Here is a 21846-nt window from a genome sequence, read left to right on the forward strand (position 1 = left end):
AGACAAACAAACTCCTCAAGTGACTAAGAGAAGGACCTTTAAATATAAAGGAAAGGATATTCAAATAACCCTGGACTCTTCTGCACCCCGGGAAGGATGGAATGGAATAATGGGATACAAAGAGTAAAGGAGCTCAAGATGCAGCCCAAGGTGACCCACCCTGCCAATCTGGGCTTAACCACAAATGAAAACAGGTGAACATTCAGGTAAAAAAGAAAAAGGTGTTTGAAGCATCCCGAGAAAGAAAAGAGGATCTGAACAAATCATTTGCTTTCCAAACATTCCAGATAACAAAAATACAAGGAGAGTAAACAAAAGCAGCAACCGAAAATGACAACTACAAAATAATATCCAGTAAAAGGTTTCTTTCTAAGACTTATATGAACTGATATATAGTGAAGTGAGCAGAGCCAGGAGAACATTGTGCACAGAGACAGCAATACTGTTTGATGAAGAGCTCTGAATGATTTAACTATTCTCAGCAATACAATGATCCAAGACAATCCCAAAGGACTAATGATAAAGCATATGCTCCACCTCCAAAGAAAGACTGATGTTGATTGAATACAGACTGAAGCATGATGTTTTTCACTTTCTTTCATTTTTTCTTTTATTCAAGTTTTCTTATAAAAAATGACTAATATGTAATGTTTTATGTAAAAAGAAGTGACCATTCAATAATAAAAAACATTTATTCATAGCATTTAAAAATGTTCTATGCAAAAATAAACATCTCCAATGTGAAAAAAAGAGATTTCCTTCTAAATGAACACAAGGAGAAAAAAGTAAAAGCAGAGGTCAAATAAACGTGATGGTAGAGAATGGGGTGAACCCATGTTTCTTTGTGGGGCTAAATTACACAATGGAAGGGGGCATTAATGAGAGTGAGGAGGAAGCCACCAGGGAAGTGGGGTCACCGAACCACAGGATTGTGGGGCCAGAGAGCTCTCAGGGGCCATTTGGTCCAAACCATAGTGAAGCAAGAATTCCTAGATCTACTGTACACTTGAATAGTAATATTGTCCGACGAACAACTGGAATGACTCAGCTTTTCTCAGCAATACAATGATCCAAGACAATCCCAAAGGACTCATCATGAAACATGCTATCTACCTCCAGAGAAAAAACTGATGGAGCCTAGATACAGACCAAAACATACTTCCTTCTGTGGTAAAAATTACTATTGCAGTTTTTAGCCGACTCACTTAGGAGGGGATACACCTGGCCCACCCTGAAGTTACTACTGAGGTCAGAAGGAGAACTCCCCATAGGCAGTTTTTGAAGGACCTCCCCTTTTGGGGGAGGAAAGATTGAACGCTCCGTGAAGGGAAGAGGAGGCTCTTCTGGAACACACTCTCTCTCTCTCTCTCTCTGGTGGCTGTTCACTCGGACTGCTCACCTTCCAGTGGTGGCTTGAGTTCTCTGGCGGCTGCCTTTTCCCAGTGGTGTACAACTGTAGACTGTCCAGGTGTTGGTGAGTTAATTACAGAAAACCCTAAATTCCTTTGAACTAGCTTAATTGGAAACGATCTGAGGATTGAATAGGTTAAGTTTAGAGTTAAGAGTATTTATCTGTATTTCTTTTTTCCTCTTTCCTTAGCTTTGATATTTATTAGTTTTACCTTTGTTGTTTAATTCCCAAGTAATAAAATCTGATTCTTCTGTGAATTAAAACTGTAAGGCTCCTTTCTTATTGGCCTGGGAGAAATATTTAAAAAGGGCAGTTTAGAGGGGAGGGTGAACCTAAAAGGTCTCTCATTATTTCCGGGACCCCAATATTAAGGTGAGTCACCCATATATACATATATAAACGCTCCATATATCAAATTTTGGCCCTCACACTTCCTTCTATCCTTCCTTCCTTCCTCCCTCCCTCCCTCCCTCCCTCCCTCCATTCCTCTCTCTGTTCCTCCCTCCTTCCTTCCTTCCTTCCTTCCTTCCTTCCTTCCTTCCTTCCTTCCTTCCTTCCTTCCTTCCTTCCTTCTTTCCTTCCTTCCTTCCTTCCTTCCTTCCTTCCTTCCTTCCTTCCTTCCTTCCTTCCTTCCTTCCTTCCTTCCTTCCTTCCTTCCTTCCTTCCTTCCTTCTTTCCTCCTCCTCCTCTCTTCCTTCTTTATTTGGCTTGAGTATTCTGCTGCAGAATGACTTACATGGAAATATGTTTTGCATGATTGCATATGTATAACCTAGGGGAAGAAGAAGGAAGAAGGGAGAGAATTTGGAACTTGAATTTCTTTAAAAAGTGAATGCTAAAATTGTTTGTACATGAAATTGGAGAAAAATAAAATATTACTTAAAAAAAAATCCCTACCTCTGCAACATTCCAGGGAGTGGCCATCCAGCCTCTGCTTGTATACTGTGAACCTATCCCACTGCCCAAGGTAGCCCCTTTCACATCTGGATAGCTTTAACTGTTAAGTTCTTTCTGATGCCTAGCATCAATTGGCCCCTCTGAAATGTCCTCCCATCGCTCCTGGTTGGCCAGTACAAGCCCACTTCCTCTGCTAAAGCACTAGAAACAGACAACCTACTGTGCCAATAGCATGGGAAGGTTTACAAAATAGTTCTGTCAGCTAGGTGTGACCCTCCTCACTTGGGAGTCCGGCCCTCCCCAGCAATACTCCAACTTCTTGGGACCCTTTTGTTATTTTTTTAAAATAGTGTTTTAGTCAGCCAAGATCTGCCTTCTCAGTCCCCACCCATAGCCACCTCACCCCGCTGTGAATTTAAGAAAAAAGAAACTCATCTGTCACATGTATAGTCAAATGCCCACGTTGACTATTGTGTCCTAAAAATGAGTCTTATTCTGCCTTCCGAATCTTCTTCTCCATCAGCTGATGGGCAACAAGTCTCCTTATTAGTTCTCTGTAACCCTAGTTGCCCATTGTCATGATGCGGTCAGTCCGATAGTATTCATCTACATGCCGCGCTTTGTCCATCCTTTCCCCAATTGATGGGCATGCCCTGAGATTCTTATTCTTTGTTACCACTGAAAGAGGAATGTTTTGGGGCACCCACAGAATTTGTTTTGTTTAGGATTAATCCCTCCCTTAATCTACCTTCCCTCCAATTCTGTCTCCTTCCTATTTTCCTGTCCAGTGCAACATATTTCCGTACCTAACTCTGTGTGTGTGTGTGTATGTGTGTGTGTGTGTGTGTGTGTTCCTTCCTTTGGCCAGCTCTAGTGTCTGCTGCTCCTCACACTCATCCTCTTTCTTTGTATACTTGTCTACTTGTGTACCCTCATTTTCTGTGATCATTTCCCCTTACCTTCCTTTCCTTTGCTGCCCCCCCATGTATTCCTCTTCTCCTCTCTTTCCATTCCCCCCTGCCCAGAATCATCAAGACAGAACAGTCATTCCCAAGTCTTGTCTAAGTGGACTTCCTCTTTGACCTCTGTTGATGATGGGGCTCAGAGGGGACACCTGCATATCTCCCCATATTTGAATGTAAACAACTGCTCTTTGTTTAGTCATTTGTTATTAGTTATTCATGTTGACTTTTTAATGTTTCTCTTTGTCCCTGTGTTTAAACTTCAAAGCTTCTTCACAGCTGGGGTCTTTTTTATCAGGAATGCTAGAAGCATTATTTTCAAATTTGTTCATTATTTTGAATGAATATTATTCAATATTCATTATTTCATTAAAGGTTTACTTTTCCTTCTGTAGTATTATATTCAGTTTTTCTGGGTAAGTTATTTTTACCTTCTGGAACATTATATTCCAAGTTCTCTTCTTTAGAGTAGTGGCTGCTAAATTATGTGATCCTAACTGGCTCTGCAGGACTTGAATTCTTTCTGGCTGCTTGAAGCATCTTTCTTTCTTTCTTTCTTTCTTTCTTTCTTTCTTTCTTTCTTTCTTCCTTTCTTTCTTTCTTTCTTTCTTTCTTTTGTGGGGCAAACACAGCTACTAAGTGTCAAGGGTCTGAGGTTGAATTTTTTTTTTTTTAGTGAGGCAGTTGGGGGGTTAAGTGACTTGCCCAGGGTCACACAGCTAGTAAGTGTTAAGTGTCTGAGGCTGGATTTGAACTCAGGTACTCCTGACTCCAGGGCAGGTGCTCTATCCACCGTGCCACCTAGCTGCCCCATGAGGTTGAATTTTAACTCAGGTCCCCCTAAATCCAGGGCCAGTGCTTTATCTACTGCATCACCTAGCTGCCCCTGAAGCATGTGTGTGTGTGTGTGTGTGTGTGTGTGTGTGTGTGTGTGTGTGTGTGTGTGTGGATCTAGAAGCTCTAGATTTTGTCTTTGAAGTTCCTAGGAGTTTTCATTTGGGTGTTCCTTTTAGGAGGTGATTGGTAGATTCCTTCTATTTCCACTTTGCTTCTGGTTCTAAGAGATGTGGGCAATTTTCTTGATTTCTTGAAATAAGATTTAAAAAAAAAAGAAATGATATTTAGACTCTTTTTTGCTCATGATGTTCAGATAGTTCAATGAGTCTTATTTTTTTTTTCTCCTTGGTCTTTCCAGGATAGTTGTTTTTCCATGAGATACTTTGCATTTTCTTCATACTGCTTTGTTTGAATATTTCTTACTGCTTTGTGGAGTCGTTGGCTTCTATTTTGTCCATTTGAATTTTCAGGGATTTTGTTGCTTGGGTGGGTTTTATGCATTGTGACAAACTGTTAATTGCCTTTCTGATTCTTTCTTCCATAGCTCTCATTGTTTTTCCAGTTTTTTCATCTAGCACTCTCATTTCCATTTATAAAAATATTAAATTAATTTTTTTTTGCTTCATCTTTCTCAGGAATTCTAGTTGAGTTTGTGCCCAAGCTGTGTTTTTCTCTGAGGTTTTGCTAGTAGATGTTTTGGAGTCATTCTCTTCTTCTGCATGTGTCTTGAGCATCCCTGACACTATAATAGCTCATAATGGCAAGTTTTGTTTGTTTGTTTCTTCCAGCCTACTTCCCAACTGAGATTTTCTGGTAGAGGTGGGGATTTGTGGCATTTCTGGAGGGAAGATCTGGGCTGGTCTAATGGAGGGTTTTATTATTCTAGGATCTCAAGGACAGTGTTCCCAAAGGGGTCTGAATCCAAGGCAAAGTCTGATTGCTGCCCCCTGGTCTGAACTCTGCAAGTTCCTGATTTGGATTTGGATCTGTTTAAGAATAGACTCCTCCTGGGGGCAGCTAGGTGGTACAGTGGATAGAGCACCTGCCCTGGATTCAGGAGGACCTGAATTCAAATCCGGCCTCAGACACTAGACACTTACTAGCTGTGTGACCCTGGGCAAGTTACTTAACCCTCATTGCCCTGTCCCAAAAACAAGCAAACAAACAAAAACCACAAAACAAAGAATAGACTCCTCCTGCCCAAAGCCATCTGGGAAGTTCTGTTAGTTCAATGATAGAATTTTAAGCTCTTCTTTGGTGGAAGATCCCTACCCTGGTTATTCCTTTGCAGGCTGGGCTAGATGTGAGAAGTGAGATCCTGTTTTATGCCTGATATCTGAGCCACACCACTGCTACTGCTGCTGCTAGCTTCTGAGTTTACCCTTTTCTGCCAGTTGGCTCCTGTCTCTATCACAGTGCTGTTGGGACTCTTTGAAAAGCTGGTCCCCCAAAACACCCAATCCAGACAAACTTGACTAAGATCTGGGCCATAGCACTAAAAAACCAACCCAAGGCTGCCTATTCTAAAATAGCCAGAGACATGGAGTCCCTCCAAATCCTTCAGACCAAAGAGAAATAGTGATTTCTGGCCAGAGTAACCATTTGGCTTTGATGCTCCCATACCTCCAAAAACGTGCTCTTGGGAGGCCAGGGGTGGTTCTCTGACACACCCACAGAATAAGTATGTGTCCCTTTTCCCCTGGGTGAGCTGGAAAGAAGCTGTACTCAGAAGGTTTGAGTGATTAGGGTTCAGCTACTCGTGAGCCATGACTGAGACACAGAACTCACCTCAGTAGGGGCTAAGACGATTCCAAATGGCTAGTCCTGAACCCCAGGCAAGATAAGTGTGTCCAAGGGGGCACCCAGCACCCACTGTCACCTTGCCCTTGTGTCCCAAGTAGAACATGGGTATGCCACCCTGATTCACACACAGGTACAAATCAATCAAGAAACCTTCACAAGAAGGCAAGGGGTGGGGCATGGCCTTGGGCCAATGAACTCCCCCCTGGAGGTTTTGCTGAGGAATCTCTCTCAGCAGGTTGGTGGGGGCAGCAATGATGGGTTTGGGCCCTCAGAGCGAGCACCATAGAAGGCAACTGAATCAAGTTTTAAAGGTGACTTAGTTGGGCTGCAGCCAGTGGGAGAGCAGGGCAGCGAAGGAACTCATTTCATAGCTTCCTCTCTTAGCTATTTTTGTTCTGGCTAACCTGAGGCAAAGCCCTGATGGCCCTGCCCTGGTTCCATTTCTGATTTCAGTTCATTATTTTCTTGTCATTGACAGTGATGTTTGTTGCCTCTCTCTGAATGATTGCCCCTGGAGGGAGGCAGCTCTGCAGAGCACCATCCTAGGTCTTGCAGGATGTAGACGGTTATCTAAGATCTCGACGAGCTGCAAAGCCTGTTGTGGAGTGATCAGTGCTTGGCCAGGCTTATGGGATCTTAACGCATCCCTTCATGAAATCGACTGTGATCTTCTCCCTTGGCTCCCCTCAGCCCTGTGTTTGGAGGAGCCCCAACACAGGACCAGGACCATACCCATAGTGACCCTGACTGTTAAATGAGAGCTCATTAGTCCTCCAACAAGGCCTGTGTGGAGGCTGAGAGGGGCATGTAAGCAAGGAGGACCACCCTTAGAGCGATTACAGCCTGGGGGCTCCTGACTGGAAGACAGAAGGAATAGGGTACTGCTAATCAACACCAGCTCAAGCAAGCTTCAGGGGTCACCACCCAGGTGGCTCTCTGGGTCTCTGCCGCTGTCTCCCTTCTCCCCCCCACCCCCCTTTGGGTCTGCCTCTGTTTCTCATTCTTCCCCCAGCGCATTTTTCTGCCACTTGTTCTGTTCCACTCACCGTCCCTGGTTTTCTCCCTCTGTCTCCTCCTATCCCATCCATGGCCTCTTCTCAACTTATTCATTGTGTGATCACCTCTGTGTGTCCCCCACTTCCTTTTTTCTTCCCCCACCCCAGCCAGCATTTGAGGCTCTCCTCTACCCTCTCTACTCTCCATTCTTCCTGCTCTTCCTTTCTTCAAGGGCCACAGCATAGAAAAGGAATTTGTGTGACAGCAACCCATTGATCAATGAGCATTTATTGGACACTTATTGGGTGAGACACTGTGCTAGGTAGGCATCATCTCTATATCCAGCCTGCCCTTGAAGGGCTCATACATGCATGTCCACCTATCCACCTATCTACCCATTGTTTGCATCTATCTGCCTTTTTATGTCTCCATCCATCTATCTACCCGTCTACCTACTTTTCACCTCTCTCTCTCTCCCTATTATCCACTACCCACCCATCATCTATATTTACCTATTTTTGCAAATGCTAGAACACCACACACATTATTAAAAAACGAATCTCAGCCAGATTCACCTTGTTCTGCACAGACTCCTTCTTTGTTGCTCTAGACCGGACCCACTCTGTAGTTAAAGGATTAGCAGAGGACTGACTAAATGACAGGGGCCTGGGGCCTTACACACTCAGGGAGGGTGTTTGGCCACAGCCTTGCCTGCCTAGAAGTCAGAAGGCCTTGATTTCAGTCTTGCTTTGCCACTAACTTCTGTGTGATGCTGGGAGAGCCTGGCTGTGAATGCCTGAGCTGCCCACCTCCCCCTTCTGCACAGTCTGTGCTTGTCCCCAGGCCTGAGCAGCCAAGACAAAAGCAGGCCAGCCCCTGCCCTCCTACCAGGGATATACAATGTATCCGTGATGATCCCTCCCTCATCCTTAGACAGAATGTGGTGCACCCCCAGGTGTCTAGGCCAGGGCTCTGCACAAAGTGGGCTGGAGTTCTGGAGATTCAGAGGAGGGAGATGCTACTGGGGTCATGCAGGGGGGAAGAGCCTTGCTCACCGGAAGACTCTGAGCATCTGTTCCGTGCTAAGCACCAGTCTGGACACCCAAAGACCATGAGGATCCAACCTTCCTACACTGGGTGGGTGGGACTGAAAGGGGTCCTAGCCCAACTCAGTGCTGTTCCTTCCTGAGCCTTAAGCTCTTTGTCAGGAACTTGTGGGTCACAAGACCGGGGGTAGAACCACCAGGGCTGTAGTGAGGACCCAAGGAGATGTCCTCAGGGATTATTGTTTTGATACTATGCCTGAGAAGAGCAAGCCAAGGCCAGCGCTTGGGTCTAGGGGAGGGAGGTTTGTGGCACATGACCCTCCACAAACAGCCCTAATCCAGACCAGCATGGGGGGAGCACCTGGGAAAGCTGCCACCAAGGATGAGAGGCACTCCACAGACATGGGTAGGCCAAGGCAAAAGGAGAGACCCTTGGGACCAGCTCAGGGACCTCTAAGGGGGCAGGGAGTTGGAGACAAGCTAGACAGAGTTGGCATAGGATTTGGCTAGCTGGGAAACTGAACTTGACTGAGTCCCCAAGGGGGAATTGACAAGGTGGGACTAGGGGGTGGGGGAGTCACAAAGAGGTGGATTTGGTCTCAGCCAGAAAGAGGCTCTTAATGGTGAGAGCTGCTCAGAATGAATGGACTGCCTGGGGCAGGGGAGGGGCCAGAGGTGGGCAAGCTCTCCATCTCTGGACATCTTCCAGAAGACACTGCTGGGCGCCTTCATTAGAGATGTCTCAGAGCACAGGGCCAGCATGGAAAAAAGGTGGGTTTGGAAGTATACATCACTTGACTCTTGAATGCCCCTTCCTAATGAACCCTCCTTGGTAGTTTTTGCAATCTCATTACTCTTGGCACAAAGCCTTATTTGTCTGAAATTGCATAAAAGGTCAACTCTCCTTCCATTCAGAGAGACAGTCTCTGTCATGACTGTCTCCTGGCCATGTCTTCTCTCCTAATAAATCTCTCTATTTTACAAGATCTGCCATGAGGCTGCCAATTCTTTGAGTGAGCCCAGCCTCCCCACCCCCTACCCCCCAGCTCCCATGTCATGGTCATGCCATAAGCAGAAACTGACAATTTAGCTTCTGGGCAAAGGTGAAGAGTCTAGTTTTAGGAATGTTGTCCCCTTGCTTTTTGTGCCCCAAGGCAGATCTCATACATACCCAGTCCTTGAATTAGGTGGCAGCTGGGAGGTTCTACTGGGTGAACTTGATGAGGGGTATACACCTGTCTGGAAAAAATACAGAGCATAAAAAAAAAATGAATCCCCTGCAACCATGAATATCTCAGGAAGCCCCCAGTGTGGGCCTCCTCCCCAATCCAGGGGTGAACCCACGACAAGAAGAATCAGAGTCCCAGTGCTTAGCATAGGGCCTAGCACTCAGGAGCTGCTTAACAAATTGATTGATTTGTTGAGTTCCTAGCTTAGGGCCTCGGGTGAGTCACTTTCCCTTACTGAGCCTCAGTTTTTCCATCTGTAAAACAGGACTAAGAGGATTGGTTTCAAGTAAAAAGCCACACAGGAGCAGAGCTTGAACTCTGTACCCCATACAGATAGGAGAGGTTGTAGCTCTGAATTAATTAATCAGTGAATGGAGCCAAGCAGTAGACAAGTCACAGGGCAAAGACCTCCTCTGGGAGAAATGATTGTTGTTAACCAATATCTTGAGGAGACTCAGAGCTTCCCCCCTTCTAAAGCCCTGACTCTGAGAGGTCCAGTTTCTCCTTGATAAGAAGATTGCATTGAATCTCTCCATCTTGGTCAGACCCATCCCAAGCTTGCAAGGAATCGAGGGTAGAAAAGCTCATTGTGCTCCGATCAGGTTTGGGTGGAGACAGATTCATACATCTAGATAGAAAGGCCTCTCCCTGCAGGGAGGGATCATGCAACCCACCCATTAAGGGTGTACATTCTTGACCTGCTAGCCCAAGGCTGTAGGTGGTTTGGTGTATAGCCACCTCCAATTTTATTAATCGGTTAGATTTGATTGCTATTTCAAGGGTAAACTGTCAGTTTGCCACCATGATTGTCTTTGGTCTGAGAGAAAGGTACAAATGACCATGCTTTTATGAATAACCAGCTGACCTTATTAATAAAATGATTAAATTACCCAGAAACTATGTCTTTTAAAGAGATAATTGTCAGACCTTCCTCTCTTGGTATACCACAAAGTTGGTGTTTCAAAACAAGCTTGTGTAAGAAATTTCTTTGAAAAGGACCATGGGAAATCAGGCCCAGGAACTCCAATTTCAGGTCCTAGCCTCCCCATTTCCTTGTATCTGTTTGTTAAGGTGTGTCTGGCCAGGTACCCATGAAGTACTCTCAAGCAAGGACATTGACCAGCCCTGGTGCCCAAGGACATCTCAGCATGCCCCCAAACCAGGTAGGGACTTCTTTCAGCCCTGGATGCCACAGACTTGCACTGTGCCCGACCTGGGTGCCCCAGGAGTGCCATGATATGGACTGTGCCAAGGCAAGCACGGTGCCCACAGGCTAAGCTTTGCCAGCTTTTTCTTCTCTGCAGTAAAGCTTCAAGAACTTTCCTGATTCTCTTTCTTGTCAGCAACAAGAACCCCCTCCCCCCTCACAGAACAGCTCCTTTTCCCAAAGGGCAGGAAGCCTTCGGGTTGCTAAGGGAAGGAATTTCTTTACTTCTTTCTTCCATTGTTCCTTAAGAATTTGGAGCCCCAGCCAGCCACATGGCTGGGGCCAGGGCCCTTGGAGGAAGCTGCTCTGGGTCCTGAGTGTTAAGATCACTCCCCCCCCCCCCCAAGCTGCTGCCTTGCTCTTGGCTTTTAAAACCTGGGGTGGGGTCAGTTTAAAGGTTGCAGCCAAAGCTATCCCTCTATCTGTCTTTCTGTCTGAACTGCTGGGATTCTACGGACTGCTCTCTCCGTGAATGTCTGGGGGTCTTTTTTGGGTGCCCTTATGTATCTCTGTGTGTCTGTATGTATCTGTATGCCTCTTCTTGTGTGTGTTTGTGTGTATGTGCACCCTTTGTGCTTGGGCAAGCACGCTGAATCTCAGCTAGAAATATCCACCCCTATCCTGTGAGGCAGCCCAGGAAGGGCTCCTGATCCCATTCTTTCCCTCCAAGAACCTTTCTTAGTTCTTACACCCTCAGAGAAGTTGGAGTTTGGAGACAGCCTAGCCTGGGTCGGGGAGTGCCCAGTATCAGCAGCTGCTCGAGAGGATGGACAGAAAGAATCAAAGACATCCCACCAGCCCTACCTGCAGAGCAAGCCCTTCTGGGAAAGGGCAGAGAGATTGGGCGATAGACCGTCCCTTCTCCGCCTCCCAATGCCCCGATGCCCCGCGGTCCTAGGGCCAACGCCAGGGCTGCGTACATCCCCCATTCCCCGACCCCAGATCCCCCAGCTCACCTGAAGGTCACGAATCTCTCTCCCAAGAACGCCAGAACCAGCCCCAGGACCATGAGCGCCAACAGCTTGGCCATGACGGAGCAGCGCCCGCCTTGCCAATCAGAAGGCCAGGGACAAAGATGGAAACAGAGCCGACACTGAGGCCAGAGAGACGTACTGAGTGCTGGGGCTGGAGCGCGGGGTGGGAGGGGCTGAAGGCCAGCAGCAGCACCTGGAACCGCTCCTCCTCCTCGGCCCCTTCGGGGCGGTGCCAGGGCTCCGCCCTTCTGGCACGACAAGTCCCCAGAGTAAACAGGGTGGGCAAAGCTCGAATTCCTAGGCAGGAGTGAGGCGCAGGGGCTGCCTGCTTGCCTGTCTGTCTGTCCGCCTGTCCGTCGGTCGGGACTAGTACCTTTTCAGGGGATCAGGGCGCAAGGCGCAGGGCGCGAAGTACCCAATCCTCCCCCGAGTCAGCGAAGGCCAGAGTCCGGGGTGTGTTGGGGAAGGGGAGTCTGGGGAGATCCTGGACCCCCAAGGACACATTGGCAAGGAGACCGAGGCATAGAGAAACCGACACACAGAAAAGAGACCCTGCATAGAAGCGCATCCCTTGGACCAGGGCCCCTCACGACGGTTCTGGGAGTCTGAGTAGCCCCGCCCCCGTCCCCCGCTCCCAGCTCGCAGGAAGTGGGCTGGAAAGTTGGCTGCACTCCCAAAGTTGGAAGTTGGCTGAGGAGGGAGGGACGGCGCTAAGGTACCGCAAGAGGTGAAGGAATCACCCTGGCAGGCAGACGGGACGGTGGGTGGGAGAGGGAACTTATTCTTCTCAGATTCTCCGAAAGTCTGGCCTTGTCTCTCCTACCCTGACCTCTAAGGTAAGAGTAACGGGATTTCCAGCCGCATGCCCATTTCACGCGGGTGCGCACACACAGACAGCGAATACGAGTCAGAGCTCAATGTAGTTCGTGGCGCGCGGGCTGTGAGAAGTGCGAACCAGGAAGAGGTGCAAGCTCGGCTGCAGAGCGGGGCGGGCGGACTCGGGGAGCGGTAGCGTCCGAGACTCTGCAGGGTAAGGAAGATAAGGAGGCGGCCGCAGGCGTGGGAAAGGCTGTTCCCTGGCGTAAAGAAGTGGTTAAGATTCCCCACCAAAAAGTCCTCAGCTCCGCATTTCCTATCCGAATGCCTGCCTGTGCATTCACTGTCCTAAGTGCGGGGGCCACAGACCTCCCGCCCCCCCCCCCCCCGCCCCAGGGCTCCAATGCTGGGCCTGGGAAAGGGGAGGTGAATCGAGGAGGACACAATGGCGGGAACACATATCGAGAAGCAAATGCGCCGGCGAAGGTGAAGGAAGAGAGGGAGGAGGAGGAGGAGGAAGAAGAGGAAAAAGAGGGAGGAGAGGAGGGGGGGCACCAGCCCCTGGGGAAGGCCTCCTGGGGGTGGGACATTCAGGGAAGCGTGGAATTCTAAGAGGCAGAGATGAAGATGAAGAGCACTCCAGACCAAAGGATGGACCCTACCCCTAGTCCGAGAGAAGAAATATTGTCCTGAAAACAAGGGGCCGCCCGTTTGCCTCGAGAAGACAACGCCGGTGCACATGCAGTCTGCACCAATGAAGGCTAACGGGAGTCGGGTGTGCTGTTGTGAAGGATCCCAGGGGCACGAGGGAGTCGCAAATGTGAAGACCAACTTTAATCACAGGATGCTGTGATACACTCTCAGATTCATCCAGATGCTCAGTGTATCTATTCAGTGGAACCACCTCAAACAATATTAACATTAGAACTTTCACAATGATGAAAACAGGAACAAAATATTCTTTACGGGGCATGGCGAGCTTTAACCGAAACCCATTGTTCAGTGCATTCTATTTGATGAATATGTTCCTTTCTAAGTATCCTGGCTCCAGCCTTGGAGTCACGGCACCAGCTGGCGACCCCGAGGCTGCTGCTCAGGTACAGTAATCATGCTATAGTTTGCTAACCCATTCCAATCTATCCCCTACATCAGAGGCCTGAGTTTTAGGAATACCAATGTGGTCCCGGCAGGGATTGGAGAGGGGGAGAGAACAATCAGGAGCCTAGAGCAAATATACAGGAAGAGGAAATGAGGGTGGGGACCTGCTGGGGCTGGAAGATGATGTAGGAGTGAAGAGGACAGGTGAGTGAGACAGGTGTGGAGACAGGGGGGACTACACTGGGCTACACAGATTGGAGGCGAGAGTTAAGGATGACCCTGAGATTTCGAATCCAGATGCTTGGAAGGTTGGAGATGTCCTTGACAGAGGAGAGGAGAGTTTGGGAAGAGATGGCAAGTTTTCTTTTGAACATGTTGGTTTTCTGGATGCTTTTGGGATAGCCAGTGGCAAGAACTAACAAGTGAGAAAAAGAAACCAGGACTGTTGAGTTCAATTCAATATCTTTTATTAAGCACTTACTGTGTGCGAAGCACCCTGATAGCAACTAGGGGAGATAGAAAGTTTAAATGACAAACACTAAGTACAATAATTTAAGGAACTATAACTGATGTTTGATTACCATGCACCATAGTAGCAGTTAGCATTTTTGGTAGTTTGTGGCTCATTAAAAGTCTCGGATCTTGTTCAGATTGCAGTCTCCCTCTTACTCCTCATGCTGCCAATCCTGTCTTTGTGAAGTGGTTTTAAAAAAAAAAAAATTGTGTCAAGATTTCCTTTTAATTTGTAGCCCCTCTGTGGCTCTGCTCAGAGGGAGAGGAGCCAGCTCTCTGCCCTGTTGGATTGAACAGGCTTATCTAAAGGCCCAAATTCTCATTTCTGCCCTGATCCTGACCTGGAGGAATAAGGGGTTGTTGAGAACAAGAAAAAGACTGAAGGAGCCATTGCAGGTGATACAGGGAGGAGACACAGAGCAAATTGCCTTCTGGGAAAGTCTGCAGAGACTGGGACCCAGGAGGTGTAGCTGACTCAGAACAACCCAGGGAAAGCAGAAGTGGCCACATCTCCTAGGCACACAGGTCAGTCAGCTCCCTGGGTCCTGAAGCTCAGCCAAGGGTCCCACAGGGCAGAGCCATCAGGGTGAGGGCGGGGATCCTCACAGCTGTCTTAGTTTTGTGGCTGACAGTTGGGTTTCCAAGTGTAGAGGTAGGGAGGTAGAAGTCAGATAGATGATGCTGATGTTCAGTCATGTCCAACTCTTTGTGACCTGATTTGGGATTTTCTTGCAAAAACTCTGGAGGGGTTTACCATTTCCTTCTCCAGACCATTTTACAGATGAGGAAACTAAGTCAAACAGGGTTAAGTGCCTTGCCCCAGGCTCACACTGCTGGTAAGCATCTGAACAGACTTGAACTCAAGATGTTTTCCTGACTCCAGTTCTGGTACTCCATGCACTGTGGCGCCACCTAGCGGCCCCAGATAGATAGATGGATGGATGTTAGATGATGATAGAAAAGAGAGATAAATGGTGTTTATTAAGCATTTAGTACATGCCAGCTCTGTGCTAGATGCTTTACAACTATCTCATTTGATCCTCACAACAACACTAGGAGGCAGATGTACTGTTATTATCTCCTTTTTCCAGCTGAGAAAACTGAGGCAGAGAAAGGTTAATGGATTGGCTAGAATCACAAAGACATTCATGCCTGGTGTCTCCTTTGAAGTCAGGCCAGCCCTCTGTGCTCTCCAGGGCCCCCCCCCCCCCCCCCGTGGCGTATAATTCTCATGTCATTCTCTGGTCTATTCTCAGCTGCCTTTGACCCCTGCATTTGTTTTTTTCCTTATTTTAAAAATGTTTTTTTAAATAATAAACATTTTTATTTAAAGTTTTGAGTTACAATTTTTATTCCTCCTTCCCTCGCTCCTCTCCCCCCTCCCTGAGTCAGTAAGCAATAAGATATTATACATGTATAATTATGTAAAACACGACCATATTAGTTATTTTGTACAAAAAAAACTTGAATAAAAGAAAAAATGAAAGAAAGTGAACGATAGCCTGCTTCAGTCTGGGTTCCATCAATATCAGTTCTTTCTTTGGAGGTGGATAGTATGTTTTATCAATAGTCCTTTGGGATTGTCTTGGATCATTCATTGTATTGCTGAGAATAGTTGTCATTCATAGTTCTTCATCAAACAATATTGATGTCTCTGTGCACAACATTCCCCTAGCTCTGCTCACTTCACTATATATTAGTTCATACAAATCTTTCCAGGACTTTCTGAAATCATCCTGCTTGTCATTTCTTATAGAACAATAATATTCCATCCCTATCATATAGCACAGCTTGTTGAGCCATTCCCCAATGGATGGGCATTCCTTTGATTCCAATTCTTAGCCACCACAGAAAGAGCTGCTTAAAATATTTTTGTATAAACAGGTCTTTTTTTTTTTCTTTTGGGGGATGTCTTTGGGTTAAAAACCCAGCAGTGGTGTTGCTGGATCAAAGGATATGCAGGGTTCTATAGCCCTTTGGGCATAGTTCCAAATTGCTCCCCAGAATGGTTGGATCTCTTCACAATTCCACCAACAGTGACTCCTGCATTTCTGAAGCTAATCCCTCCAATATCCCTTGTCTGTTCTGCTTCCATTACTGATATTCCCAGTTGGGGGGAGGGGGAGGACTACTCCTGTGATCCCATTGCTCTGGGGACTCCACAGAGAAACATCCAGCTCAGAACCAGAAGGGGCATTATTTTGGTCCCATCTGTTTGACCTTCCTGGAGGATTTCCAAGTATGGTGGCATGGTGGCCACTTTAGCTTGCTATCTGATGTTGCTCTGAGGTATGGCATTTCCCCCAGGCTTGATTTTAGCTAGATTGCCATTTGGATTCATATCTGATTTCATCCCTAAGGAGGGCTTCCCTGATTGCAGATTGGCACCTACTTAGAGGTGCCTAAAGTGCAGTCAACAAGCATTGATTAAGCACCTACTGTGTGCCAGGCTTCATGATAAGCACTGTGATACAAAGAAAGGCAAAAATCAGTCCCTGCCCTTAAGGAACTTCCTGTCTAATGGGGGAGACAACTAGCAAACAATTAGCTAAATACATGCTATAGATAGAGTAAGAGAGAAGGTGTCATAAGCGAAGAAGGCACTAGTAGGACCAGAAAAGGATTCTTAAAAGAGTTTTGAGCCAAGTCCTGAAGAAAGTCAGGGAACTTGGTCTGAGGTCATGATTGCAATCCCTTCTTTCTTTATATTAGCTGAACCATAATGGATTCTACTCCAGTCCTTTATCTTTACTGTTTGTGTGTCTCTCATTTTTAGGTTTGTTTTTTGTAAAAAACATATTGTTGGGTTCTGGTTTTCCATCCAATCTGCTATTTGTTTTGTGGGTGAGTTCATCCCATTCATATTCAAAGTTATAGTTACTAGTCCTGTGTTTCCCTCCACCCTATTTCCCCCCACTGTCTAGAGTCTCTCTCTCTCTTTCCTTCTCCTCCCTCTCCCCACCTCCCTCCCTCCCTCTCACTCTATCTCTGTCTCTCTCTTTTTCTTTTTCTCCTTTCCTTCCTCAGATATCTAGTTTACTTTTGAGCACTACCTCCCTAATCCACAATCCTTCTAAGGGCTCCTCCCATATTCTATCCCCATGCCCTCCTATTTCTATGTAAGTTAGGAAGATATTCATATCCAACTAGATGGATATTATTCTCTCTTTAACCCAGTTTCAAAGAGAATAAGGATCTCATGCTGCCTGCCCTTCCCCCTCCACTGTAACAGTTCTTTCATCCACACTTCCTTTGTATGAGATAATCTCTCCATTTTACCTCTCCCTACCCAATTTTTAAAAAAAGTAATAAACCTTTTTATTTATACATTTGTGTTCCAATTTTTATTTCTCCTTCCCTCCCTCCCTTCCCCCTTCCCTGAGGTGATAAGCAATCAGATATAGGTTATACAAGTATGATTATGTAAAATAATACCATATTTGTCATTTTGTATAGGAAAACTTGAATAAAAGAAAAAAATGAAAGTGAAAATTAGCATGCTTCAGTCTGTGTTCCATCAATATCGTTCTTTCTTTGGAGGCAGATAGTATGTTTCATCAATAGTCCTTTTGGGATTGTCTTGGATCATTGTTGAGAATAGTTAAGTCTTTCACAGTTCATAATCAAATAATATTGCTGTCTCTGTGCACAATGTTCTCTTGGTTCTGCTTACTGCACTATATATCAGTTCATACAAGTCTTCCAGGCCTTTCTGAAGTCATCCTGTTTGTCTTTTCTTATAGCATACTAATATTCCATCACCATCATATACCACAGCTTGTTGAGCCATTCCCCAATAGATGGGCATTCCTTTGATTTCAGGGCCAGTGCTCTATCTACTGGGCCACCTAGCTGCCCCTAAATACCTTTTTTAAAAAGTAAATGTTTCTATTTAACTACTTCATATTTGTTGTTTATTCTGCATATGTTTCTATGTGTACGTGTCTCTACCAAAGGAATTGAAGCCCCTAGAGCAGAGACTTCTTCCTTTTTGTCTTCCTAACCATAGTACAGCGCCTGCCTGGCACACAGCAGTTGTTTCAGTAGTTCTGGTGGTTTGTATAATTGCTATGTTAGAGCCCCTTCTCGCTTGTGTGAACTCAATATCTAAATATTACTGTGGTGTTGAATAGAAAACACACTGCTTACAATTGAGGGGACAAAACAGTAAAAAGGCTGTTTCCTCTGTGTTAGGGAGAAGTATTGACTATCCCGTGGCTTAGGGACATCTTCATGAGACTGGGAAATATGAGCCACTCTCCACCCGTGCTTAGAACCTACAGAAAAACCAGAGTCAGCCTGGGTTTTTAACTAGTCAGTCCTCTGTCTTGATAGCAGTTTGTTGTGATCCAGCAGAAGTGACAGAGACATACCAGACTGCTAGTCTGTTGTTGACTGTGGGATCTGAAACAGAGTGAACCAGTTGTTTTGTTTTTTTTTTTATTGGTTTTGGCACTCCTTGCCCCAAATCTGGGTTAGAGGAAGGTTATTCATGGAGATTAAGTGATTTCCGACTTTTGGGGTCCTATGCATTCTTTCCACTTGTGGAATATTTTGCATACTTATCCACTCTGAAAAGCTTTCTCTAAGTACGTCCTCAAATAGTGTCTAGATTTTCACATTTTTGGTGCTTTTAGAATTCCAAAATTGATATCTTCCAAATCTGTTACTTTTTCTGAATATCTACTAGTTGATTTTTAAATTTTGTTATATTTTGGATGGGAATCTAAGAGATGAACAATTTTACCTTCAAGTTCTTCCATTTATCTTCATTATTGATTGATATTTGCTGGATTGTATTTATTCTGTTATTTGTGGCTTTCATGAACGTTTTTAGTTCATGGATATCGCTTTCTATTTCCCCCTAATTATTCCTTCATCTCTTTTTGGGGGTTGGTTGCTGGTTAGCTTTTTTGTCTTCCTCTTTGTGAGGGCTGGTTCTTGGGGAGAGGGGTTTAGTCCGTGTGTGTGTGTGTGTGTGTGTGTGTGTGTGCACAAATGAGATACAATCTATGCTAATTTTTAATATTGCTTCCATCCCACTCAGCGATGTTTTACCTTGTATTTCGGAGGAGATCAGGCCACATCAGGGTTACTAGAAGGAAGTGGATGTTTGGTTTGGAAACAAGCAGACTTAGGGAGCACAGCAAGCATTTGATGCATTCACATGTGGAAGAGGGAGAAGACTGGTCTTGTTTGGCTCCCCAGGGTAGAACCACTAGCAATGAAGGACCAAGGGAGATCCCATGGAGTTAAGACTGGAATGTATGAAGATGGGAGGTCTCCGTTCTCTCTGAGTCTCTTCATCTCGCTCTGGCTCTTACACACATGCAGTCAAACCCTTGCCAGTAAAGTTGGTCACGTGTAGAGAAACAGGTAGTGAAAGTATAGAGGGGCCTCCTATAACTGGGCGGGCTTCACCCATGTCCTCCTGGCTGAGCCGCGTCTCCCCATGTCTCTGGGGTGTGGCTGCCAGTCCCAGGCTTGAATTGTTGGGTACGGGCAGGTCTAAGAAAGTGCCTCAGCCAGGTAGCTAATGTGCCTGGGACACTGATGCGTGCTGAGCTGGAAGAGGTGCCGGGATCCTGGCCACCTTAGCTTAAGGCAGAAAAGGAGCTTGATCCAGGCCTGGGGAGAGGTGGGCTCTATGCCAGCTTTGCTTCTCATTACCTTAAACAAGTCACGGAGATGGACTACTGTGGTCACATGAGCCCCGGATGGAGGCAGAGGACCTGGGTTCAAAACTTGTTTCTGACACTTGTGTGACGTCCCACCAGTCATGCCACTCACCTTGCCTGATTCCTCCCCAATGAAAGGAAGCCACTTGATAGTCTCTGTGGTCCCTTCCAGCTCTCAGTCTAAGTCCTAGAATAAGTTGCAGAGAGGGGACTTAAGCTGAATGCAAGGAAAGGGCTTTCTAAAAATCAGCTCCAAACAGAATAGGTGGGAAAGGAATGGCCAGTCCTTACAGACAACCTCCGCACAATTGGTTGAACATAGGAATTCACAAGTTCAACATCTCAACAAACTAAACGAAGGGGGAGGGAGTATGTGTCTCTAATGAGGTCACCATGTAACAGGATATGAAAAGACCTAATCCTTTGTTGCAAAGGTGGGAGACCACGGGTGAGGAGTATGTGGTGCCCTTATTACTAAGGCTCCTGTCACAAGAGTTCATTTCCACTCTCACCATGTGTGCGTGCACGTGTGCATGTGTGCGTGTGTGCTGATCAGTGCACTTGTCATGCATGGGACTGTAGTTGGAGCTAGCTGAGGTGTGGGGCACCAGCAAACCAAAGGGATGGGTAGTGATGGCTGTACCTCAGAATCAGCAACCACCAAAGCCCGACAACACCTCGATTATCTCCTATTTTGGGCATCGGAGTGTGTGGGACCCTGACACAAGTGTACTCACTGGACCTCAGGGAAATGACTACGGAGCCATGAAAATGTGCGGTTTGGAGTCCCCTGAGGGTCACACATCTACATTGCCTGTTGCTCTTTTTTGAAAGGAGACCTGCCCAGAAGCCTTGGTTGAAAATTTGTGCAGAGCGCCTTTCTCCTTGCTCCTTATCGATTCCTAAAAAACACCACACGCTTATTCCTTGACTTTTGGTCACCGATTCAGTGTTGACAGGGGCCATTATTCTAAGGACCGAGCCTCAGAGGAGTGGCCTGCCCTCGGTAACATGGGTCATGGCCCAGGTGGGGTTCGAATCCCATCTTCTTTCCACAGCACCAATAAGTCCTCCATGTTTACTAGGCAGACATTGGAAAGTGGATCATTTTATGCCAATTACATTCTGGAAAAAGGCACCATCACCCTCACTGACAGCCTTCTTGCTCCTAAAGAGGAGTGGGACATCAAATGGCCCAGCCCCTCCTCAGGGAGCAGGGAGGTAAGTCAAGACAAGTGTGATGGCTGGAATCCTCCAAGCTTTCTTCCCTGGTCTGACAAGACTTGATGAAGAACTGATCTTAAGGAGAGGCATGACAGACCCCAGTGTGGTAAAAATTATTGGAGTTTAGCTGACTCATTTGGGAGGGGCCACACCAGGCCCACCCTGAAGTTGCTACTGAGGTCAGAAGGAGAAACCTCTCCATTGGCGGTTTTTGAAGGACCTCCCCTTTTGGGGAAGGAAGAATGAACGCTTGCTGAGGGGAGGCTGAGTCGCTTCTGAAATCTCTCCCTCCTCCTTGGCTTCCCTGGTGGTGCAAGCAACTAGCAGACATCCCAGGTGTGGTGAGTGAACACAAAAGCCCTGCATTCCTTTGAATTAGCTTAATTGGAAATGAGCTGGGGATTGTATAGACTTAGGTTAGAGCTAGGAGAATTTATCTGTATTTCTTTTTCCCTATTTCCTGATCTTTGATTTTTATTAATTTCACCTTTGTTGTTTAATTAATTCCTGGGAGAAATGTCTAAAAAGGCAGTTCAGAGGGGAGGGAGCTTTGAACCTAGAGGTCCCTTATTATTTCCAGGACCCCAATATTTTGGCAAGTCACCCAATTAACTCCATATATTAAATTTGGCCCACGCCAGGAGCCAAACAGTAAATGTCCATGAACCGGGGACCGATCAAACAAATGGTGGTAGAGAAACTCAAGGGACCATGATTGCCCTGTAAGAAACAAGGATGGGGAATACCAAGAGGCCAAGGAAGACTGACATGAACTGATGCAGAGCCAGGACAACATGCCTGAGAACTCCGACAATGTAATGGGATAGAACCGTCACAAAAGTTACCACCGAAGAGTATGAACTTATTACTAGCAGCTTGGCCCTGAAGAAGACAGAAGACCCCTCCCCCCTTTTCTTTGTTACAGAGGGGGTGGGCCATGGGAATAAAACACTGCATATGTCCTAAGGCGCTGTCCATATGCTGGTTAGCTTCCTGTCCATCTCTTGGTGAGGGCGGGTTCTCTGAGAGAGAGGGTGGAAAATGCAAGTGATCTAAAACAAAAGATAAGCAAAAAAGCATCTTTTTAGGAAAGAGGTTGGCTTCTTGGGTGCCCAGAGGCAGCATCTGAAGGGTAACTTGGACAAATGCAACCTC

The 21846-nt window shown here is 46.3% G+C and overlaps 1 protein-coding gene across 5 annotated transcripts in view; it reads right to left on the reverse strand.

Annotated features, from left to right (window-relative positions):
- LOC122729856 (serum paraoxonase/lactonase 3-like) overlaps window positions 1-11528 on the reverse strand; it is a 29668-nt gene extending 18140 nt beyond the window's left edge. For 2 of the 5 annotated variants that reach the window (XM_043968952.1, XM_043968951.1), the window contains exons 1-2: window positions 11345-11527; window positions 9124-9191 (exon numbers count right to left, since the gene is read on the reverse strand). In XM_043968952.1, the coding sequence (XP_043824887.1) occupies window positions 9124-9191; window positions 11345-11418 (142 nt within the window). In that variant the 5' untranslated portion in view covers window positions 11419-11527. Of the gene's footprint in view, window positions 1-9123; window positions 9192-11344 lie in introns of all 5 variants that reach the window. The other 3 variants (XM_043968954.1, XM_043968955.1, XM_043968953.1) reach the window with 3 other exon arrangements.
- Window positions 11529-21846: the final 10318 nt, after the last annotated feature.

Source organism: Dromiciops gliroides, chromosome 5, assembly GCF_019393635.1.
Source record: "Dromiciops gliroides isolate mDroGli1 chromosome 5, mDroGli1.pri, whole genome shotgun sequence".
In the NCBI taxonomy this organism is placed as follows: domain Eukaryota; kingdom Metazoa; phylum Chordata; class Mammalia; order Microbiotheria; family Microbiotheriidae; genus Dromiciops; species Dromiciops gliroides.